Source organism: Ursus americanus, chromosome 21, assembly GCF_024610735.1.
Source record: "Ursus americanus isolate L20-20 chromosome 21, mUrsAme1.1.p, whole genome shotgun sequence".
Classification (NCBI taxonomy): domain Eukaryota; kingdom Metazoa; phylum Chordata; class Mammalia; order Carnivora; family Ursidae; genus Ursus; species Ursus americanus.
The window spans coordinates 44,723,354-44,744,928 of record NC_142147.1 but is presented as its reverse complement, the minus strand read 5'-3'; the positions used below and the strand labels follow the sequence as shown (position 1 = coordinate 44,744,928).

Here is a 21,575-nt window from a genome sequence, read left to right as displayed (position 1 = left end):
CCAGTGGCCCGCCGCTTCCTCACTCTTCTCCCCTCCCAGCCACGTGGCTGCAGCATACCGATGTCCCCAGTAGGGAGGTCAGATACTGAGCCTAGAATGAGAGTTTCCCTCGGAAATCCCAGGCCTGGACATGGGGCGGGAATTTTAGTGCTGCAGGTGCCTGTCTGGGTCCCCCACGGGGGCAGCTGCATGTTCAAAACCACCGCATTCTCAGAGTAATGTCCTCAGAAACCAGCTTCGAACTCGGGGACCGAGTCCTCCTTTTATTCCCATCCCATTTTGTGCGAAGTAAGGGAGGTGTGGCCCTGGAGGGTGCTTTCAGATTTAGTCCGCGCTCCAAGAAAAGCCTGGGGTCTCATGCTCGCCTTCTTCTTCCCCAGTCGTACCATTATCCAGAAGGACCCCGAGGAGGATGAGAATATTATTGCTGCATGTCTAAAGTCAAGGGTGAGCTCGTGCTTTGTTTTGCTTAAGAAATGCGTTTTTGGTTTTAGAATATAGACGTTCCAGTAAGTTTTCAGGAAATGTAGGGAGACGTGCAAATTGGTACCCCACCATTTGGTCCCCCATTGCCCCTCACCTCTTCACTTAATATTCACTTGGTAAATAATCTGGTAAATACCAAAAGCAGCCTGGTAAATTGTTGACATCTTGAGCACTCCCTTTTTCTGAGATGACACAGAAGTAAACCTCCAGCGATTAATGTTAAAGCTTTATTTTAGACTCTGATTTGGTAAGAAGAAAATTAGTGTTTAGGTGGAATCATACACTGGATATCTTTTGCTCTTTAAGGGCCTGCTTTTCAAAGCAAGGGAGGAAGGGAGATGGTTAGCTGATTTCAGTCAGTCTGAGGCTTTCAAAAATGGGAAAGTGATAGCAACACAAGTTGGTATCAGTAAGAGACAGGATTTTTCCAGGGAATTCCATCAATTGAAATTTGTATTATTGGCCACATCTGTTTGAAGTTGGCAGCTTGAGTTGTATGTTGGGCTTCCTTTTGTGTGAACTGTCAGAAGCAGTATAATGTGGTTGAGAGTAGGGGCTGTGGATCTAGAGTATCTGGGTTGGAATATTGGCTCTCTCTTTCTGGCTGCCTCAGGTTTGTAATGAACATCAGATGAGCAGTGCCAGGCATACAGTAAGTGCTTGATATGTGTTAGCTGTTGTTCATGTGTGTTTTAGCTCATTCCTCTCCATTTCTGTACAACAGGGGCATTAGGAATATGTGATCCATGGTGATTGCTGCCTGCATATTGTGAAAACAAGTGAGGTGCTCAAGTGATCTAGAATAAAAATTCTTGGAGTGCTAGGGTGGTTCAGTTGGTTAAGCATCTGACTCCTGATTTTGGCTCAGGCCATGGTCTCAGGGTTGTGGGATCAAGTCCTGTGTGGGGCTCCATGCTGGGTGTGGAACCTGCTTAAGATTCTCTTGCTCTCCCTCTGCTCCTCCCTTCCCCTCTCTCTCCCTCCAAAAAAAAAAAAAAAAAAAAGAGGAATAAAAGTGCTTAACCTGAATTGCTATGATTCCATTTATGGTCTCACTGGACCACAGATCCCTTGAAATAGTATACCAAAGTGTTATGGTGGATTTTGTGGGGAAAGTATATAATTTCATGAGATTATTCAAAGTGTGCATGACCTAAAAGGCTTGGATTCATCGGTGTAGATCAGTAGTTCTTAACGGGTGTGTGTGTGAGTGTGAGTGAGATTTTGCCCTCCAGGGGACATTTGGTAATATTTAGAGGCAACTTTGGTTGCCACAGTGGGGGCAGGGATACGTGGATCTAATAAGAAGAGGACAAAGATACTACTAAACATTCTACAATGCACAGGATAGCCCTCCCCACCCATCTCCCCACAACAAAAAAGTATCTGGCTCAATATGGTATTAATGCTGAGGATAAGAAACCCTGGTCTGGCATCAAAAGACTGTGATACTTGGAGTGATAATTAAAAAGGTCTTGTACAAACTGAGTAGTTAAGCAAATCACACTAGACTTGTGATGGAGTATTATGCACTTAAGAAAATTATGTTCATAAATAATCATGAAAAGAGAAAACATTTGCTCTCGTGTTAAGCAGTATTCGTGTTAGGAACAGTAATACCTAAGAAGATGTATATGAATCCCATTTACTAAGTGAGGGCATTCTATGAGAATTCTCTCCAAAATGATGTTTTCATCAGTTTCTTAATGAAGAAGAGAATCAGGCCTGGTACTGTGTATATCCCATGCATTTTCTTAGTCTGCAGGTGCCACTTACCTGCATTATGTTCTTTTGGAGAAGAATCTTGATCATGAAAATTTCTAGTTATATTGGTGAGATACAGCTAAAGGATGTTAGAACTGGTTGCTGTTACTTGTTATAGTCACATTGTTTTCTTTGTTGACTCTCATGACAAGCTCAGTTCTTTAATGATTGGAAGTACCCACTTCCTGATAGCTGTTTTTATTTTTTTGGTTTAATTTGGAAATAGCTTTTTTGTGGGGTTTTGTTGGGAGGTTTTTTGTTCTGTTTTGTTTTTTATTTAGAGAGAGCACTTGAGCAGAGGGAGGGAAGGACAGAGAGAGAGAGAGAGAAAATCTTAAGCAGTCTCCCCCTCAGCATGGAGCCTGATGCGGGGCTCAGTCTCACAACCCTGACATCATGACCTGAGCCGAAATCAAGAGTCAGACACTTAATCGACTGAGCTACCCAGGCGCCCCTTTATTGTGTATTTTTGATTATGAAATAGTGCGAAACGATTCTTTTTAAGGCACTTAAGAAGGAAGTTAAAATTATAGTACCACCCTCTAGAGGTTATTATTGATGCTTTGGTTTATATTTTTCCAATTATTTTTTCTGTGTGAATACAAGAGTTTTTTTTTTTTTTTTTTTAAGATTTTATTTATTTATGTGACAGAGAGACAGCCAGCGAGAGAGGGAACACAGCAGGGGGAGTGGGAGAGGAAGAAGCAGGCTCATAGCGGAGGAGCCTGATGTGGGACTCGATCCCAGTACGCAGGGATCACGCCCTGAGCCGCAGGCAGACGCTTTAACGACTGCGCTACCCAGGCGCCCTGAATACAAGAGTTTTGTTTCTGTAGAATAGAATCAGAATCAGTTCAAAAAACAAATCTAATCAAGTCATCATTTTCATTCCTTTCTGGGTCTGTGAAAGAGAGCATTGTACCATTGCCTCTCCCTCTGAGGCTTCTGTGCTGGAAGGCTCCTTTTCTCCTTGTCTTTATGAGAACCCTCTCTGCTAATGGGATTCTTTAAGAATTGCATTCTCCAGGCTAAGCTCTGCATATTTTTGGTTAGCATTCTACGAAAGAGCAGGCCTTACACTGTATTTTATTGTATGACTTACACAAGAAAAAGGGAAACAGTGGAGTTAAGTCTTTAACAAATGTAATCTTCTTTATCCTCAGTAATAAGAATGACACAGTTAATAAGCAGTTAATATTAAGCAGTTAATATGTGTCATTACGCATTTCCGTTGAATTTTCTTAGTATTCTTTTAGGTTTCTTATTTCTCCAGCACAGAAGGTGAACACTGAACAAGCATAAATGTATAGTAGAGGATGACAGAGCCCATCAGAAGAAGTCATCTAGCGTACTTCGAGATAGGAAAGACACATCTTTTGGTCTATAGGGTCACCACGCATTGACCAAATTATAAGCCCATGGGATTTCTGTAGAGTTAAAGAAACTCTGTTGGAAAATTTGTACCTTACTTAGAAATTCTAAATCTGTTAAATGCAAAGTGACTAATAGCAGAAGACGATACAGTAGCTGTTTAGGGAATATCGTGGCCGAAATGATAGGTTTAAAGACATAGTAAGCCTTTCAAATGTGTACAAGACATTTTTTCTAGAAATTATTATAACCTGCTCAGATAAATGTAGACATCTTAAGTGTTGGTTCAAGAATTGGGAAATAAAGGAAACAAACCCCTTAAGTAAAAACAAGAGTTTATTAGAATATCCTGAGTTTTTCCAAGTTTGTAGGGAAGCTGTCTAAGTAAAAGATTGTCATTCATCTGATTTGGAGAACAGCTTCCTCATCGGAAAAAATATATATAAACATAAATATACATATATGTATGTGTTTATGAATATAACTGTGTATACATTCCAAGTTAACGCCTTGCCATAGTTACAATTATGAAGCACTCTTAAGCAAAAAGTAGAGATTGGGGGCCACAATACAGTGACAAGAACTGTTAACATGACATAATTTTCTAGAATTTTTTCTATCATTGTCTGTTAGTCTTTATATATACACACATGTATTTTATAGATGTAACCATATTCTGCATCCTATTTCATAACCTGAATTTTCTGCTGACTATGTATCTTGAACATGTAATGACTGCTTATGTATTTCATTACGTGGGTGCCCTGTTGTATTTAACCAGTTGGCTTTGGACTTAGAAAGCCAGACACTGCCTGAGCAAGTCCATCTACATCCTTCCCAGTTTTCATCCTTGCCCCACTTCCCCCAATCCTATTTTCACAAATAGGTTCCAGTGTGGATGATGTGACCCCCTTCTCAGCCCTGAAAGGTGGGACGGGGGGGAGGAGGATCTGCACGGAGCAGGATGAGGGGCCCAGTCTAGGCCTAGTCACGTGTTCCAAGAATGGAGGATCCCTCAGTGCTGAGATATTTTGGAGGACGGGTTCCCCAGGCCTCGGAGGAGAGCTTAATTTTGTCTAGACTCCTCATGTTTGATGCCAATTTGTACGGGGGGTGGGAGGAAGAGGCAGAGGGACGGAGGAAAAGGGAGATTGTGTGAAATAGAGAGGGATAGGAGAGGAATTTTAGGGAGTAGCTGGAACATAGAAGTGGAAGAAAAAATTGCTGTATTAATTTGAGTCCCTTAGAGAGCACTAAAGGCACAGCTTGGCTTAAGCCCTTCTTTTTTTTTTTCTCTCTAGGAGGGGAGGCATGAAGAAGATGGACCAATTTTGTCATTCTAAAAACATGGCCTATGTAAGTTGTTATTTCTTCTCCTGAAATATAATGACTTCACGTTTTGTTATTTTTTTAGCCACTCCCCACCATGCGGGGATCAGTAGGTTATCCCACAGCACATAGCAGGTCTGTTGTGCAACAGCAAGATTCTTCAAGAACTGGCAGGCACCCTGCGAAGCGCCATATTGCCCCTGCCCTGCATGGCAGTTCTTTGCCGCTCTCTGTTCACCTTACAGTAATTTCCTGCAGTTTCACGGTAATGCATGTGTGTGTGTGGTTTCAGGGATCTCTGTCATTCGGGGACGTGGCCATCAGCTTCTCCCAAGAGGAGTGGGAGTGCCTGGACCCTGCCCAGAGGGCCTTGTACAGGGACGTGATGTTGGAGACCTACAGCAACCTGGTCTCAGTGGGTAAGTCTATCTCCCCCAATAGTAGTTCATTTTACAGATTAATTAAGATTACAATAAAGGGACGACTGGGTGGCTCAGTTGGTGAAGCATCTGCCTTCAGCTCAGGTCGTGATCTCAGGGTCCTGGGATCCAGCCCTGCGTTGGGCTCCCTGCTTAGTGGGGAGTCTGCTGCTCCCTACCTCCCACCCTGCTCGTGCTCTTGCTTGCTCTCTCTCTCTCTCAAATAAATAAATAAATAAATAAATAAAATTCTTTAATATTACAATAAAATTAGTATTGAACAATTATAATTAATGATTTAAATTTTAAAATTTAATTTCATAATTTAACTTAAAATAATTTTAAACAATTAATAATTTAATAAATTATTAATATCTCTTCTCTGGAATATCAGCTTTCTTCACTGTGAGTTTCAGGGCCATCTTTTATTTATTTATTTATTTATTTATTTATTTATTTTTAAGATTTTATTTATTTATTCGACAGAGATAGAGACAGCCAGCGAGAGAGGGAACACAAGCAGGGGGAGTGGGAGAGGAAGAAGCAGGCTCATAGTGGAGGAGCCTGATGTGGGGCTCGATCCCAGAACGCTGGGATCACGCCCTGAGCCGAAGGCAGACGCTTAACCGCTGTGCCACCCAGGCACCCCCAGGGCCATCTTTTAAATAGCTGAGTTCCTTCTTGTTCCCAAAGGAAATCGTTTGGAATTTGTCAGATTGAAAATGGGCGTGTCCATTTTTACAAATTTAGGGACGCCTGGGTGGATCAATTGGTTAAGCGTCTGACTCTTTTTTTTTTTTTTTAAAGATTTTTATTTATTTATTTGACAGAGAGAGAGACAGCCAGCGAGAGAGGGAACACAAGCAGGGGGAGTGGGAGAGGGAGAAGCAGGCTCATAGCGGAGGAGCCTGATGTGGGACTCGATCCCAGAACGCCGGGATCACGCCCTGAGCCGAAGGCAGATGCTTAATGACTGCGCCACCCAGGTGCCCCTAAGCGTCTCCCTCTTGATTTCAGCCCAGGTCATGATCTCAGGGTCATGAGATCAAGCCCCGCGTCAGACTCCACACTGGGTGTGGAGGAGTGCTTGAGATTCTCTTTCTCCCTCTCCCCCTATCCCCTCTAAAAAAATATTACTACAAATTTAATCAGATCTCAACCAAAGTTTTTCAGTTTGTTTTGCTTTGTGGGGTTTTTTTTTTGTATATTAAAAAATTTTTTTTCTACACCATGTATCATGTCATTTATTTTTTCGTGTTTTTAAGCAGGAAGTTCCATTTCCAAGCCAGATGTGATTGCATTATTGGAGCAGGAGAAAGAGCCCTGGGTGGTTTTGAGGAGAGAAACAAGCAGATGGTACTCAGGTGAGTAGGGGAGAAGCCGGCAGAGAGGATCAGGGGGTGAGGGGTCATACCCCTGAGATGTGGTTTGGAAAAATGCCTTCAAAGACCCAAGGCCTGTTGGATAAAAATGCCTGAGATCTGAGAAGGAAATAAAGATCACACAGTGTGGACTTTCTAAGGAACTCCATCTTTCCCTAATCATCTCCAATTTTTGTTCTTTTATTTCTTCTCCTTTTAGTGGAGTGAGTGCCCTCTTTCCCAGTGTAACCTTTTTTTTTTTTTCTTCGAGATTTTATTTATTTATTAGAGAGAGCACGCTTGTGAGCAGAGGGAGAGGGAGAGCGAGAACCCCAAGTAGACTTCCATGCAGAGCGCATAGCCCACCACGGGGCTCGATCCCACAGCCCCGAGAGAGACCATGACCTGAGCTGAAATCACGAGTCAGACGCTTAACTGACTGAGCCACCCAGGCACTCCCACCATAGAGTAACCTTTTAACATATATTTTTCATCCAGCTGCTTTCCAGTTCTGCTTTTGCATTTAAATTTCTATATGTGTTTCCAGTGTCAAAAAATATATTCATATATTCAGCAATATTTATCAAGAGTCCACTCCAAGCAAAGCACTGTGCTTGGCACTGTCCGTACAGGGAGATGAACATGACCGACAGGGTCACTGCTCTCATGGCCTTTACCTGCAGTTGGCAAGACATGGATCAATCAAGTAAGCAGAGTAAATCAGTACTGTCGGGAATCATGCTGTGCAGACAAGTGTACAGGAGCAATGCGGTGGAAGACAGGCTTGGGTGGTTAAGGAGTGTTTCTTGAAGTGGGTGTGCTTGCACAGAGTCGTGAAGAAAGCGTTGGGGCCGCAAATCTGGGCAAGAGCATTCTAGTCTGAGCTGGTCGCACAGAGGCCCTGAGCAGGAAGTGGTCTGTGTGTGCCTGGGAGCAGTAAGAAGGTTGGAGCAGAAGAGGTGAAGGCATGGTGGAAAGGGAGGTCTGGGAGTTAGGCCAGGACCAGATCCTACAAGGTTCTGATTGTCATTGTGAAGAACGTAGAATGCTTTCCAAGAGCCACTTAGAGCCATGTTCTGATCTATGTTGAAAGTTTTCCTCATTTCTTCGTTTTTAAACAAAGTATGACAAGAATACAGAAAACCACGTAACACAAAGAATTGCTTGATTAAGCATCTTAAGGTGCCCACACTTGTAACCACCAGGTCATGAGTTAGGGTTTTGCCAGCTGTCCCAGAAGGCTGTCGTGTGTCTCTTTGTACTCACAGACCTTCCCCTCCCTGCAGAAAAGGTTTTCTCCAGAGCTTTATTGTCTGAGTGAACACCTCCAGTCTGATTTTGTTTTACCTATCTTTTTTTTTTTTTTTTAAGATTTTATTGATTTATTTGACAGAGAGAGACAGCCAGCGAGAGAGGGAACACAAGCAGGGGGAGTGGGAGAGGGAGAAGCAGGCTCCCAGCGGAGGAGCCTGACGTGGGGCTTGATCCCAGAACGCTGGGATCACGCCTTGAGCCGCAGGCAGATGCTTAACGACTGAGCCACCCAGGCGCCCCTTACCTATCATTTTAAAAAGTCTTTTAAGTCTCTTTTAGGTTAAAGGTTCCTCTTGATTTTTTTGTTAACAGGTTTTTCTTGATTAAATTAGATCATTTGTCCTGTAGTTTCACACGGTCTGGATTTTGCTGACGGCATCTTGCTGGAAATGGAGACACATGTTCCTCTGTCTCCTATTTCCTGTAAGGATAGTTGGGTCTCAGAGCTTAATCAAACTTTTGGGAAACTTTTTTTTTTTCCTAGGTGATGGTGATAATCTTCAGTCCTTTGGTGTGTGATGTCTGGATTTCTCATTTTAGTGATATCAGCAGCCAGTGACAGGCAGTTACTATGTCCTTTAATTCATTTGAAGTTGTAAATTGGTGGATATTCTAATTCTATCATTTATTCTTTATTAGCTGGAATGCACCTGTAAAAAGAAACTTCACCTTATTTACCACTTGGTTACTCAGTTATACAGATAATATAGAAAATTGAAGATAAATATTCTTTTCCTTTGTTTACTAATTTTCTAAGTAATTAGTTGGTTTCTTACATCCTTTCAAAGGTGACCCATTTGGGGGGCACCTTGGTGGCTCAGTTGGGTAAGTGGCTGACTCTTCGTTTTGGCTCGGGTCATGATCTCAGGGTCCTGTGATCAAGCCCTGCGTTGGGCTCCCTGCTCAAGGGGGAGCCTGCTTCTCCCTCTGCACCTGCCCCCTGCTTGTTCTCGTTCTCTCTCTCTCTCTCTCAAATAAGTGAGTAAAATCTTTAAAAAACAAAAAAGAAAACTAGATTCACCAGTTGTGAACATTTGGCCGCCTTTGCTATATGTATTTATGGATCTAAATGTTTGAAACCTTTTTTGCTGAACCACGTGTAGGTCTAAGTCAGATGTTGTGACACATGTTAGCTAAACATTTCACTTTGCATCTTCTAAGAGTAGGAAAGGTCCTAATAACCTTTCATTATGCCTAATTAGCTTCATTAACTGAATTAACCGAAACAACATACGATTGTCACACCTAAGAAAAACCCCATATTTCAGGAGTGTCATCTACAGTACAGCTCACAGTTAAATTTCTTTCATTTCTCTTTAAAATTTTTATTTTGGTTTTATTTATTTATTTATTTATTTTGTGGGAGTGTGTTTTAGTTTAAGATCTAGTCAAAGCTCATGAATTGATTTATGGATAGGTTTCTTTTTAAAACATTTTTATTTATTTTTACTATTTTTTTTTTTGGTTAGGTTTCTTTAGTCCCTTTTTATCTAAGGAGCTTGTTTGCCTTAAAATTTATTTTAATTTTATTTAATTTTATTTATTTTATTTTTTTATTTTTTACTTTGACTTTTCTCTCTCTCTCTCTCTCTTTTTTGAGTCTAAGTCCAGGCTAGTTTACTTAAACCATGACATTCTGAATTTTTGTGATTTAAAAATTTTGCTCATGATTTGGTTCTGAAAGCTCTACAATAGATTCTAGTAGCATCGTGTGAAGAATCACATAACGTCATGTCTCTATAGATTACTGTGATTTTGACCAACAAAGTAGGGCTTTCCATTTCCAAAATATGAATAATCTCTGATATTGAGTTTTAGCACGATTTTATTATGGCCAGGCAATATATTGCTGTATCATTATATATCATGATATATATAATATATGATGTGATCATATATATATCATATACAATATTAATTATTTCACTCCTTTGATGTATGTTGAGAGTGCTTTATTTTATAGCCCAGCATATGGTCAGTTTTTATAAATGTTCCGTATGAATGAAAAAGGAACTTGTGGGGCGCCTGGGTGGCTCAGTTAAGCGTCTGCCTTTGGCTCAGGTCATGATCCCAGGATGTGGGGATCGAGCCCCATGTTGGGCTTTCTGCTTGGTGGGGAGCCTGCTTCTCCCTCTCCCCCTGACTCATACTCTCTCTCACGCTCTCTTTCTCAAATAAATAAAATAAAGTCCAGAGTATCTATAAATCGCATCTTCTTTACCCATTTATCTGTGGATGGACACTTGGGTTGCTTCCATGTTTTGGCTGTTGTAAATAGCACTACGTACAGTAAACGTAGGGGAGCGCATATCTTTTCAAATTAGTGCTTTCATGTTCTTTGGGTAAATACCCAGTAGTGGAATTGCTGGATCCTATGGTAATTGTATTTTAATTTTTTGAGGAACCTCCATACTGTTTTCCACGGTAGCTGCACCAGTTTGTGCACAAGGGTCCCTTTCTCTTCACAAATTTTGTTATTTCTTATGTTTTTGATTTTGGCCCTAATAACAGGTGTAAGATGATACCTCATTGTGCTTTTGATTTACATTACATTTTCCTGATAATGAGTGATGTTGAGCTCATCTTTTCATCTGTCTGTTGGCCCTCTGTATGTCTTCTTGGGAATAATGTCTATTCAGGTCCTCTGCACACTTTTTAATTGCACTATTTGTCTTTTTGGTGTTGAGTCATATAAGTTCTTTATGTATTTTGGATATTAGCCCCATGCCAGATATATCATTTGCAAATATGTTTCAAGGAATTTATTTCTTTTAGGTTTTCCATTTGCTGGCATATAATTTTTCATAGTATTCTTTTATAATCCTTTATACTTCTGTAGTGTTGGGTATTACGTCTCCTCCTTTATTTCTGATTTTTATTATTGGATCCCTGTCTCTTTTTTTCCTGGACGAGTCTGGCAAAAGTCTTATCAGTTTTGTTTCAGAGAACCAGCTCCTGGTTTCATTGATCTGTCCTATTGTTTTTTTAGTCTCCATTTCATTTATTTCTGTTTTAATCTTTATTATTTCCTTCTTTCTACTTGCTTTGGGTTTTGTTGGTTCTTCTTTTTCTAGCTCCTTTAGGTTTAAGGTTAGGTTGTTTATTTGAGATTTTTCTTATTTCTTGAGGTAGGCCTGTATTGCTATAATCTTGCCTCTTAGAACAGCTTTTGCTGCATCCCAAAGATTTTGGCCCGTTGTGTTTCATTTTCATTTCTCCCTGTGTATTTTTTATTTCCTCTTTGATTTCTGGGTTGACCCATTCATTGTTTAGTAGCATTTATTTAGCCTCTGTGTATTTATGTTCTTCCCAGATTTTTTCTTGCACTTGATTTCCAGTCTCATACCATTGCAGTCAGAAAAGATGCATGATATGATTTCAGTTTTTTTGTATTGAGACTTATTGTGTGGCCTAACATGTGATCTGTCTGTAGAGTGTTCCGTGTGCACTTGAAAAGAAAATGTATTCTGCTGTTTTTGGATGGAATGTTCCGAATATATCTGTTAGGTCCGTCTGGTCCAATGTGTCATTCAAAGCCACTGTTCCCTTGTTGATTTCCTGCCTGAATGATCTATCCATTGATATAAATAGGGTGTTAAAGTCCCCTACTATTATTGTACTACTGTCAGTTTCTCCTTTAAGTCTGTTAATAGTGGCTTTATGTATTTAGATGCTCCCATGTTGGGTGCATAAATATTTACAATTGTTATATCCTGTTGTTGAATTCTTCCCTTTATCATTATATAATGTCATTCTTTGTTTCTTGTTATAATCTTTATGTTAAAGTGTACTTTGTCCAATGTAAGTGTTGCTACCACAACTTTCTTTTCGCTTCTGTTTGCATGGTAGATGTTTTTCCATCCCTTCACTTTCAGTCTGTACGTGTCTTTATGCCTGATGTGAGTTTCTTGTAGGCAGCATATAGATGGGTCTTGCTTTTTTATCCATTCAGTCATCATAGTCTTCTGATGGGAGCATTTAGGCCATTTACATTTAAAGTAATTATTGATAGATATGTACCTATTGTCATCTTGTTACTTGTTTGATGGTTGTTTTTGTAGTTCGTGTTCCTTTCTTCTCTTACTTCTTCCCTTGTGGTTTGATGGCTTTCTTTAGTGTTATGCTTGAATTTCTTTCTCTTTATTTTTTTCGTGTGTATCTATTACAGGTTTTTGATTTGTGGTTACTGTTAGGTTCATATATAACATCCTATATATCTAGCAGTTTATATTAAGGTCGTGGTTGCTAAGATTTGAATCCATTCTAAAAAACTAAATTTTTACTCCCCCATTCCACTTTATGTATATGATATCATACTTTACATCATTTTATTTTGTGAATCCCTTAGCTGATTTTTTATAGGTAAAATTGATTTTTACTTTTGTGCTTTAACCTCTATACTGGTTTTATAAGTGATTAATCTACTACTTTTATTATATGTTTGCAGTTTTCTGTCATAATTTTCTTACTCCTGATTATGGCCTTTTCTTTCCATTCAAAGAATTCCCTTTAACGTTTCCTATAAGGCTGGTTTAAGTGGTGATGAACTCCTTTAACCTCTGTTTGTATGAGAGACAATCTCTCCTATTCTGAATGATAACCTTGCTGGGTAGAGTATTCTTGGTTGCAAGTTTTCCTTCCAGTACTTTGAACGTATCATGCCGCTCCATTCTGGCCTGTCATGTTTCTGCTGAAAAATCAACAGAATAGCCCTATGGAGTGTCTCTTGTATGTAACTTTTCTTTCCTCTTGCTGTTTTTAAAATTCTCTACTATTACTTTTTGCCATTTTAATTACCATGTCTTGGTGTGGACCCTGTTGGGTTAATTTTATTGGGGGCTCTCTGTGCTTCCTGGAGCTAGATGTCTGTTTCCTTCTCCAGATAGGGAAGTTTTCAGCTATTTTTCCTTCTTCTTCTTCTCCTCCTCCTCCTCCTCCTCCTCCTCCTTCTTCTTCTTCTTCTTCTTTTTTTTTAAGATTTTATTTATTTATTTGACAGACAGAGAACACAAGTAGGCAGAGTGGCAGACAGAGGGAGAAGGAGAAGCAGGCTCCCCACTGAGCAGAGAGCCTGATGCAGGGCTTAAGTCCAGGACCCTGTTATCATGACCTGAGTCAGAGGAGATGCTTAACCAACTGAGCCACCCAGGCGTCCCTCAGCTATTATTTCTTCAAATAAATGTTCTGTCCCCTTTTCTCTCTCTTCTCCTTTTGGGATCCCTATAATTCAAACATTATTATACTTGATGTTACTGGGTTTTCTTAATCTATTCTCATTTTTTATTATTCTTTTTATTTTTGCTGTTCAACATGATTGCTTTTCATTACCCTACTTTCAAGGTTGCTGATCCATTCTTCTGCTTCCTCTAATCTGCTCTTGATTCCCTCTGTTGTATTTTTTATTTGTCGTTGAGTTCTTCATCTCTGATTGGTTCTTTTAAATATTTACTGTTTGTTTTCAAAGGTCTCACTAAGATCATCCACTCTTTTCTCAAGTCCAGTGAGTATCTTTATGACTATTACTTTGAATCCTTTATCAGGTACATTGCTTATCTCTGTTTCATTTAGCCCTTTTGCTGTGATTTTGTCCTGCACTTTCATTTGGGACATATTCCTCTGTCTCCTCGTTTTGTATAACTCTGTGTTTGTTTCTGTGTATTAGGAAAGCAGTTACAGCTCTTAATATTGAAAGTAGTGACCTGACGAAGGTCCTGTGGTGCCCTGGGGTGAAGTGTCTGTTGTTCACCAGAACCAGACGCTTCCGGGGTGTCTCCTGTGTGGGTTGTCTGTGCTTTGCTGATGTGGCAGAGCCTCTTTTGCCTTCGGTCCATTGACTGCAATGGCTCACTTTGCCTGTTCTGGGCAAGGTTTGGTCTCTGTGCTGTTAAGGGATCTGTTGGGGGCCACTGGGGACTTGCATTTCGGTGGGATCAGCAGTCAGACTAGATGCCTGCTCTCAGCTTGTCTGCTGGGGCTGTAGTTGCACCAACTTGTGAGGCACTCTCCCTGCCTTGTCCCCTGAGAGGAGGCTAGTCCCCTTGTTCACTGGTAGGCAGGGCTGGCAGTCAAACTGCCTATTCCTAGGCCATCTGCCAGGGCTGAAGTCGCACTGATCAGCAGGGTACTCTCTGTACTGCTAGCTATAAGGTTTGGTTGCTGAAGCTGTGGGCACACTGGTGTACGTGATTATCCTTCCCCACTCCACAAAGCAAGAGTCCCTTTGGAGTGGCACTGGTCCCGACTGGGGCTGCTGGCAGGGTGTGTTGGGGCTGGAGCCCCTTCGGAGTGGGGTGGGTTGGATGGGGCAGATTCTCAGGAGAATGAAGGTGGGGCACGCAGTGCTGGCAAGGTAGGTGGTGTGTGTTTGCACTGGTTCCCTAATGCTTCCAGCTATCTAGGCAGTGGTTGGGAGTGGGCAGGGAATGGTTTCCACCAGGTCTTTTGTTCTTGGGGAAGTTTCCTGAAGATCCCTGTCCCTCCAGCACACATTTTGAGATTAGTAAATAAATATTCTTCACATATACCCAAGGCGCTTTTCAAACTGCTGCTTTTATGCTGTATCTCAGTAAGTTGTTTGTTTTGCTGGCTCTTTAAGGATAGGGACTCAAGTTTCCTATCACCCTCTGGCTCTCCCAGAACTAAGTCTGCTGATTTTTAAAGCACTCAGAGTTAAGCTGCACTGAGTGTTAAAACTTGTGAAGCGAAGCCCCACTGGTTCCCAAAACCAAATGTAATGGGACTCATCTTCCCAGTGTGCATCCCCCATACTTGGGGTGCCTGGTGTGGAATCTGATCCTCTTGCTTCTTTGGGTTTGTGGTGTCCCTCCTGTTTGTGGTTATTCTTACTGGGGGTTTGGTTGCCAACTGCATCTCCACCCCTTCTGCCCTTTTTGATGTGGTCTCCTCTCTGCGATTACCTGTGGAAAGTCTGTTCTGCCATCCTTAGGTCATTCTCATACTTACACTGATGTGGCTGTTATCTTGGTGTGTCTGTGGGAGCCCAGGATCCTTCTGCCCCACCATCTTTGCAGAACTCTTTCTACATCCTCTATATTTTTGTTGCGACTTTCTGTTTTTCCATTTGTTTCAAGAGTATTTATGACTCCTTATTGGAACATTTGCATAATTATGGTTTTAAAGGCTTTGTTAGGTAATTCAAACATCTGTCATCTCAGTGTTGGCATCTGTTGATTTTCTTTAACATTGTGATACAGGTTCAAGCTTCAAGTTTCTACTTGTTTTCTGTGGTTTTTCCCATTATGACATATACGTGACCAGTTGGGCTCTGATGTGCATTTGTTCCCATTTGAAATAAGTAATATGAGAATGGTTCTGTTTATCAATTTTAATAGTTTTGAATGAATGGTTACTATGATAAGCCTTCCCCAGTGGCTCATTTTTGCATTATATACCTTTATTCTCAGCCTTACTTCTTTTATGAGTACTTTTCTGATTACTTAACACCTATTGTGTGCTATGGGCTTATTATTCAGTGGTGAATGCTGTCAGGATCGTGTCTGCTCCTTAGGCATATTTAGGAATAAGAAAATACACAGAATGAGAAATGAGCTAATGAATGAATGAACGTATAATTAAAACAGAATTGTGAAGGCAAGGAATGAGACTCTTTAATAGGGAATAAAGGAGAGGGATATAATTAGATGGGCCCAGCAGGTATAGCTGTTCTGAGGACAACATTTCTTTTGAAACTTAAAAATGAGAGTGTTGTCTCCTACGAGCAGCTCAGACCACAGCATTCTTGTGTGATGAAATAATCTGACCAAAGCATGAAGATATTGAAGAAAGGTTATATCATGTTTGAAGTGCTAAAAGAAGACAGTGTGGTAGAGATAGGGTCCAAAGGATGACAGTGGCTTCATAGGTGGTCTCGTTATCCGTAGTAAGGGTTTTGGATTTTATTGTAAGAGTAAAGACAAATCATTCAAAACAGTTTTAAGTATGGATCTTTGAACTTTGATCTGCATCAGAATTATCTGATAGAGATGTTAAAAATACAGCATCTTGGGGCGCCTGGGTGGCGCAGTCGTTAAGCGTCTGCCTTGGCTCAGGGCATGATCCCGGTGCTCTGGGATTGAGCCCCACATCAGGCTCCTCCACTGGGAGCCTGCTTCTTCCTCTCCCACTCCCCCTGCTTGTGTTCCCTCTCTCGCTGGCTGTCTCTCTCTGTCAAATAAATAAAAAAAATCTTTTTAAAAAAAATACAGCATCTTAGGACTTATTCCTAAAAATTCTGTTTCTGTGCACTGAGTTGCTTGAATATCAGTATTTATAAAAGCTTACCAAAGGATTTTGATTAACACCTAAATTTCACAAAGTTAATCTCTTCCCCTATTATGAGCATCACCATCTAACATAAATTTTCTTTATTTTTGGAGCTCTTCTTATCCTTTTTCAAATTATCTATAAGTGTATTATATCTATTTCAGTATATATTCAATTTTTTTCTATATGTATATATATTTTTAGAGTTATATATTCTTTAATGGATTTTGTATTGTGTGTACAGGAAGATTAAATGTGTTTGCTTTCTCCTTTTCTTTCAGATTTGGAGTCAAGTTATGGAGCTGAGAAATTATCTCCAGAAAATTATATTCATGAAATAAATTTGCCTAAACAGAGTATAAAGCAAATAAGTAAAACTCTTGGCCTCAAGGCCTCCAATTTTAGAAATGACTCAAAATGCAGAAATAGATTTAGGGGACAACAGGGACATCAAGAGGGGTATATTGGGCAAAAGATAATAAGCTATGAAAAAATGCATACTTCTAGTCATCGTACTTCTCTTATTTACACTACAGATAAGCCATATGAATGTAAGGAATGTGGGAAGTACTTTAGTCGTGGTTCAAATCTTACTCAGCATCAGAGTATTCATACTGGAGAGAAGCCCTATGAATGTAAGGACTGTGGGAAGGCCTTTAGACTTCTTGTTCAACTTACTCGACATCAGAAACTTCATACTGGTGAGAAACCCTTTAAATGTAAGGAATGCGGGAAAGCTTTTAGTCTTCCCACCCAGCTTAATCGCCATGAGAATATTCATACAGGTGAGAGACCATTTGAGTGTAAGGAATGTGGGAAGTCCTTTAATCGTAGCTCAAACCTTGTTCAACATCAGAGTATCCATACGGGTGCAAAACCATATGGATGTAAAGAGTGTGGGAAAGGTTTTAATCGTGGTTCAAATCTTGTTCAACATCAGAAAATTCATTCTAGTGAGAAACCCTTTGAATGTAAGGAATGTGGGAAGGCCTTCAAATATCATTACCAACTTATTGAACATTGTCGAATTCATACTGGTGAGAAACCTTTTGAATGTAAAGAATGTGGGAAGGCCTTTAGTCTTCTGATAGAGCTTGCACGACATCAGAACATTCATACTGGTGAGAAACCATTTAAATGTAAGGAATGTGGCAAGGCCTTCAGTCGTGGCTCGAATCTTGTTCAACATCAGAGTATTCATACTGGTGAGAAGCCATATGGGTGTAAGGAATGTGGAAAGGCTTTTAGACTTCACCTACAACTTGCTCGACATCAGAAAACTCATACTGGTGAGAAACCCTTTGAATGTAAGGAATGTGGCACAGCCTTCCAATATCAGTACCAACTTTTTGAGCATCAGCGAATTCATACAGGTGTGAAACCCTATGAATGTAAGGAATGTGGGAAATTGTTTCGTCGTGGTTCAAACCTTATTCAGCATCGGAGTGTTCATACTGGAAAGAAACCTTTTGAATGTAAGGAATGTGGAAAGGCCTTTAGACTCCATATACAACTTACTCGACATCAGAAATTTCATACTGGTGAGAAGCCCTTTGAATGTAAGAAATGTGGAAAAGCCTTTAGTCTTCTCACTCAGCTTAATCGCCATGAGAATATTCATACAGGTGAGAAGCCATTTGAATGTAACGAATGTGGGAAGTCCTTTAATCGTGTCTCAAACCTTATTCAACATCAGAGTATTCATGCTGGCATGAAACCATATGAATGTAAAGAGTGTGGTAAAGGCTTTAATCGTGGTTCAAATCTTATTCAGCATCAGAAAATTCATTCTAGTGAGAAACCCTTTGAATGTAAGGAATGCGGGAAGGCCTTTAGGTATCGTTACCGACTTACCGAACATCATAGAATGCATACTGGGGAGAAACCCTTTGAATGTAAAGAATGTGGGAAGGCCTTTACTCTTCTGACACAGCTTACTCGACATCAGAACATTCATACTGGTGAGAAACCATTTAAATGTAGGGAATGTGGCAAGGCCTTCAATCGTGGCTCAAATCTCGTTCAACATCAGAGTATTCACACTGGTGAGAAACCCTATGGATGTAAAGAATGTGGAAAGGCTTTTAGACTTCACCTACAGCTTACTCGACATCAGAAAACCCATACCGGTGAGAAACACTTTGAATGTAAGGAATGTGGGACAGCCTTCAGACATCAGGACCAACTTATTGAGCATCAGCGAATTCATACAGGTGTGAAACCCTATGAATGTAAGGAATGTGGAAAGAGCTTTAGCTGTGGTACAGACCTCAGAGTACATCAGAGAATTCACACTGGTGAGAAACCCTTTGAATGTAAGGAATGTGGGAAGGCCTTTCGACATCATTACCAATTTCTTGGACATTACAGAATTCATACTGGTGAGAACCCCTATGAATGTAAGGAATGTGGGAAATGCTTTACTTGTGGTAGCGAACTCAGAGTACATCAGAGGATTCATACTGGTGAGAAACCATATCAATGTAAGGAGTGTGGGAAGGCCTTTAGTCGTAGCTCAAACCTTATTCAACATGTTAAAATTCATACTGGTGAGAAGCCCTATGAATGTAAGGAATGTGAAAAGGCTTTTAGCAATAATTATGAACTTACTGTACATCAGAGAATTCATACTGGTGAGAAACCTTATGAATGTAAGGAATGTGGGAAAACTTTTAGACTTAGTTCAGTCTTTACTGCCCATCAGAGAATTCATACAGGGATGAAACCCTATGAATGTAAAGAATGTGGAAAGACCTTTAGTTGTAGCTCAAACCTTATTCAACATGAGAGGATTCATACTGGTGAGAAACCTTATGAATGTAAGGAATGTGGGAAGGCTTTTAGACTTAGGTCAGTTTTTATTGCCCATCAAAGAATTCATACAGGTCTGAAGCCCTATGAATGTAAAGAATGTGGGAAAGCCTTTACTGTGAATGGTCAGCTTACTCGACATCAGAAAACTCATAATCGTCAGAAGTCCTATGAATATAACAAATGTGGGAAAACCTTCACTGGATATGAACAACTTACTCAACATCAGAGAGTTCATAGTGGCAAGAAATCCTATGAATATAAAAAAATGTGGGAAGACTTTTCATCATGGACTGAGATTTGCTCAACAGCACAGTATTCCTACTGGTGAGAAACTTTGGGTCTGAGTAATATGGAAAGAATTATAGTTAAAGCAAACACCTTAGTGTTGAGAGGACGTTTTGGTGAAAAAGTCTTTGAATGTAAAGAAATGTCGGGTAGCCTTCATGTTCACAATTTACTAATCGTGAAGGATATTTTCCTAGGTATATTAATTTCATACACTTAGAAAAGCCTTCAAATTCAAACTGGAGGAAAACTGTTGTTGGAACAAATGTAAGCTAACAACGACCTGAGGCAGGTGCTTTGTCACCATTGCCATTTCACAACCTGTGTGACATTAGGTGCCTATCCACTTTGAATCATTTGTAAATGGCAACAATAGTGAGTACATACTAGTGCAATATGGGAATAAATGTGTTATAGTACACACAAAATCCTTACAAGAGTATTTGGCACATGCTTGTGCTCATAAAGAATAACTTTTATGTTTCATTAGCATTGTTGATGACAGGAAACCTGTATTATTGTGAATAATTTAGAAAAATCTCACCCATTCCTTCATTATTAAATTTTAAATAAGTTCTGTATAAAATTTCGTGGAAAGTAAAGACTACGAGAGGATTTTCATTAAGAGTTCATTCCCTAAGTTACATCAAAAAGTTAATTTTGGGAAGAAATCCTATGGATTTAGGGAGTGAGGACATGTTGAAAAACCAGCTGTTGAAGAATCAGGGAGAGGTTTTTAAGTGATTTGTCTATAAACATGTCAACAGGCAGAAAATGTATAATTTATTTCTCTGTCCAGAAGTGAAGATAAATATTGGTGAAAGAAAAATAAAAGCTATCCATTTATAAATTTTTCAACTTTATCATGAAAATTGCACATATGAAAAAGTTGGAAGAATAAACATGAGTATACCCCTACGTAGATTCAAAGTTGTTAACAATTTGACATTTATTTTTCTGTATATTTTTTGTTGCACCATTGAGAATATGTTTTAGACATCATGATACTTTCCCCTTTATTACATCAGTATGTATCTCCCAAACATAAAGAAAATCTCATATAGCCATAGTACCATAATTACGCTTAAGGAAATTCTCTGTAATTCCACAATATCTATCTTATTTTCTTTATTGACCTCTAAGATGCCATTTACTGGGGTTCATCTTCTAAGTATAATGCATTCCAGATTCCATACTGTATTTGGTTGTTAGCGCTCTTTATTCTTTTTTAGTTTACAACAGTGACTCAAATTTTCTTGGATATCAGAATCATCTGTGGATCTTAGTAAAAATACAAATGTCCGGGACCACTGGACCTCTGTGTTTTTTCTTAGCTCTCCGGGGGATTTTGGTATGCACTGTGGAGAGCCACAGATCTAGAACATTTCTCCTTTTTCAAAAATTCTTTTTTTTTTTTAAGATTTTATTTATTTATTTGACAGAGAGAGAGACAGCCAGCAAGAGAGGGAACACAAGCAGAGGATGAAGCAGGCTCTCAGCAGAGGAGCCCGATGTGGGGCTCAATCCCAGAGCGCTGGGATCACGCCCTGAGCCGAAGGCAGACGCTTAACAACTGAGCCACCCAGGCACCCAATCCTTTTTCAAAAATTCTTAAATAATGTTGACTTTTTGAGAAGTCCAGAAAAATTGTCTGCCATTTGTTTAGATTTTTTGTTTCTATAGTGTCATTTAGCTGCCTTGTTTGTATTTTCTGTACAAAGGAGATTGGGGGAGGTGGCACCTGGGTAGCTCAGTCGGTTAATCATCTGCCTTTGGCTCAGGTCATGATCTCAGGGTCCTGGGAACGAGCCCCACATCAGGCTCCTTGATCAGCAGGGAGCCTGCTTCTCCCTCTCCCTCTGCCTGCTGCTCCCCCTGCTGTGCTCTCTCTGTGTCAAATAAATAAATAAAATCTTAAACACACACACACACACACACACACACACACACACACACACACACACACACACACACAAAGGAAATTGGGTCTAGAGGCTTCATTGGGTTCAGATCACATGTTTTAAGGGGAGAATACTTTGTAGGTTATGTATGTATATCATATTACAACAGGTTAGAAAGCATTTAAGGACAGGTCATTGCTTTGTTAGTAAAACTAAGTTTGATCATTTGGATAAGGTGATACCAGATC

The 21,575-nt window shown here is 40.0% G+C and overlaps 1 protein-coding gene across 1 annotated transcript in view; it reads left to right on the top strand.

Moving 5' to 3' along the window:
* The window catches only part of LOC123784112 (uncharacterized), a 78,844-nt gene extending 57,513 nt beyond the window's left edge, over nucleotides 1-21,331 (top strand). The window contains exons 3-6 of the mRNA XM_087870787.1: nucleotides 4,923-4,977; nucleotides 5,243-5,369; nucleotides 6,635-6,733; nucleotides 16,609-21,331. Coding sequence (XP_087726913.1) covers nucleotides 4,923-4,977; nucleotides 5,243-5,369; nucleotides 6,635-6,733; nucleotides 16,609-19,469 — 3,142 coding nt within the window. The 3' untranslated portion in view covers nucleotides 19,470-21,331. The remainder of the gene's footprint in view (nucleotides 1-4,922; nucleotides 4,978-5,242; nucleotides 5,370-6,634; nucleotides 6,734-16,608) is intronic.
* The last annotated feature ends 244 nt before the right edge of the window (nucleotides 21,332-21,575 follow it).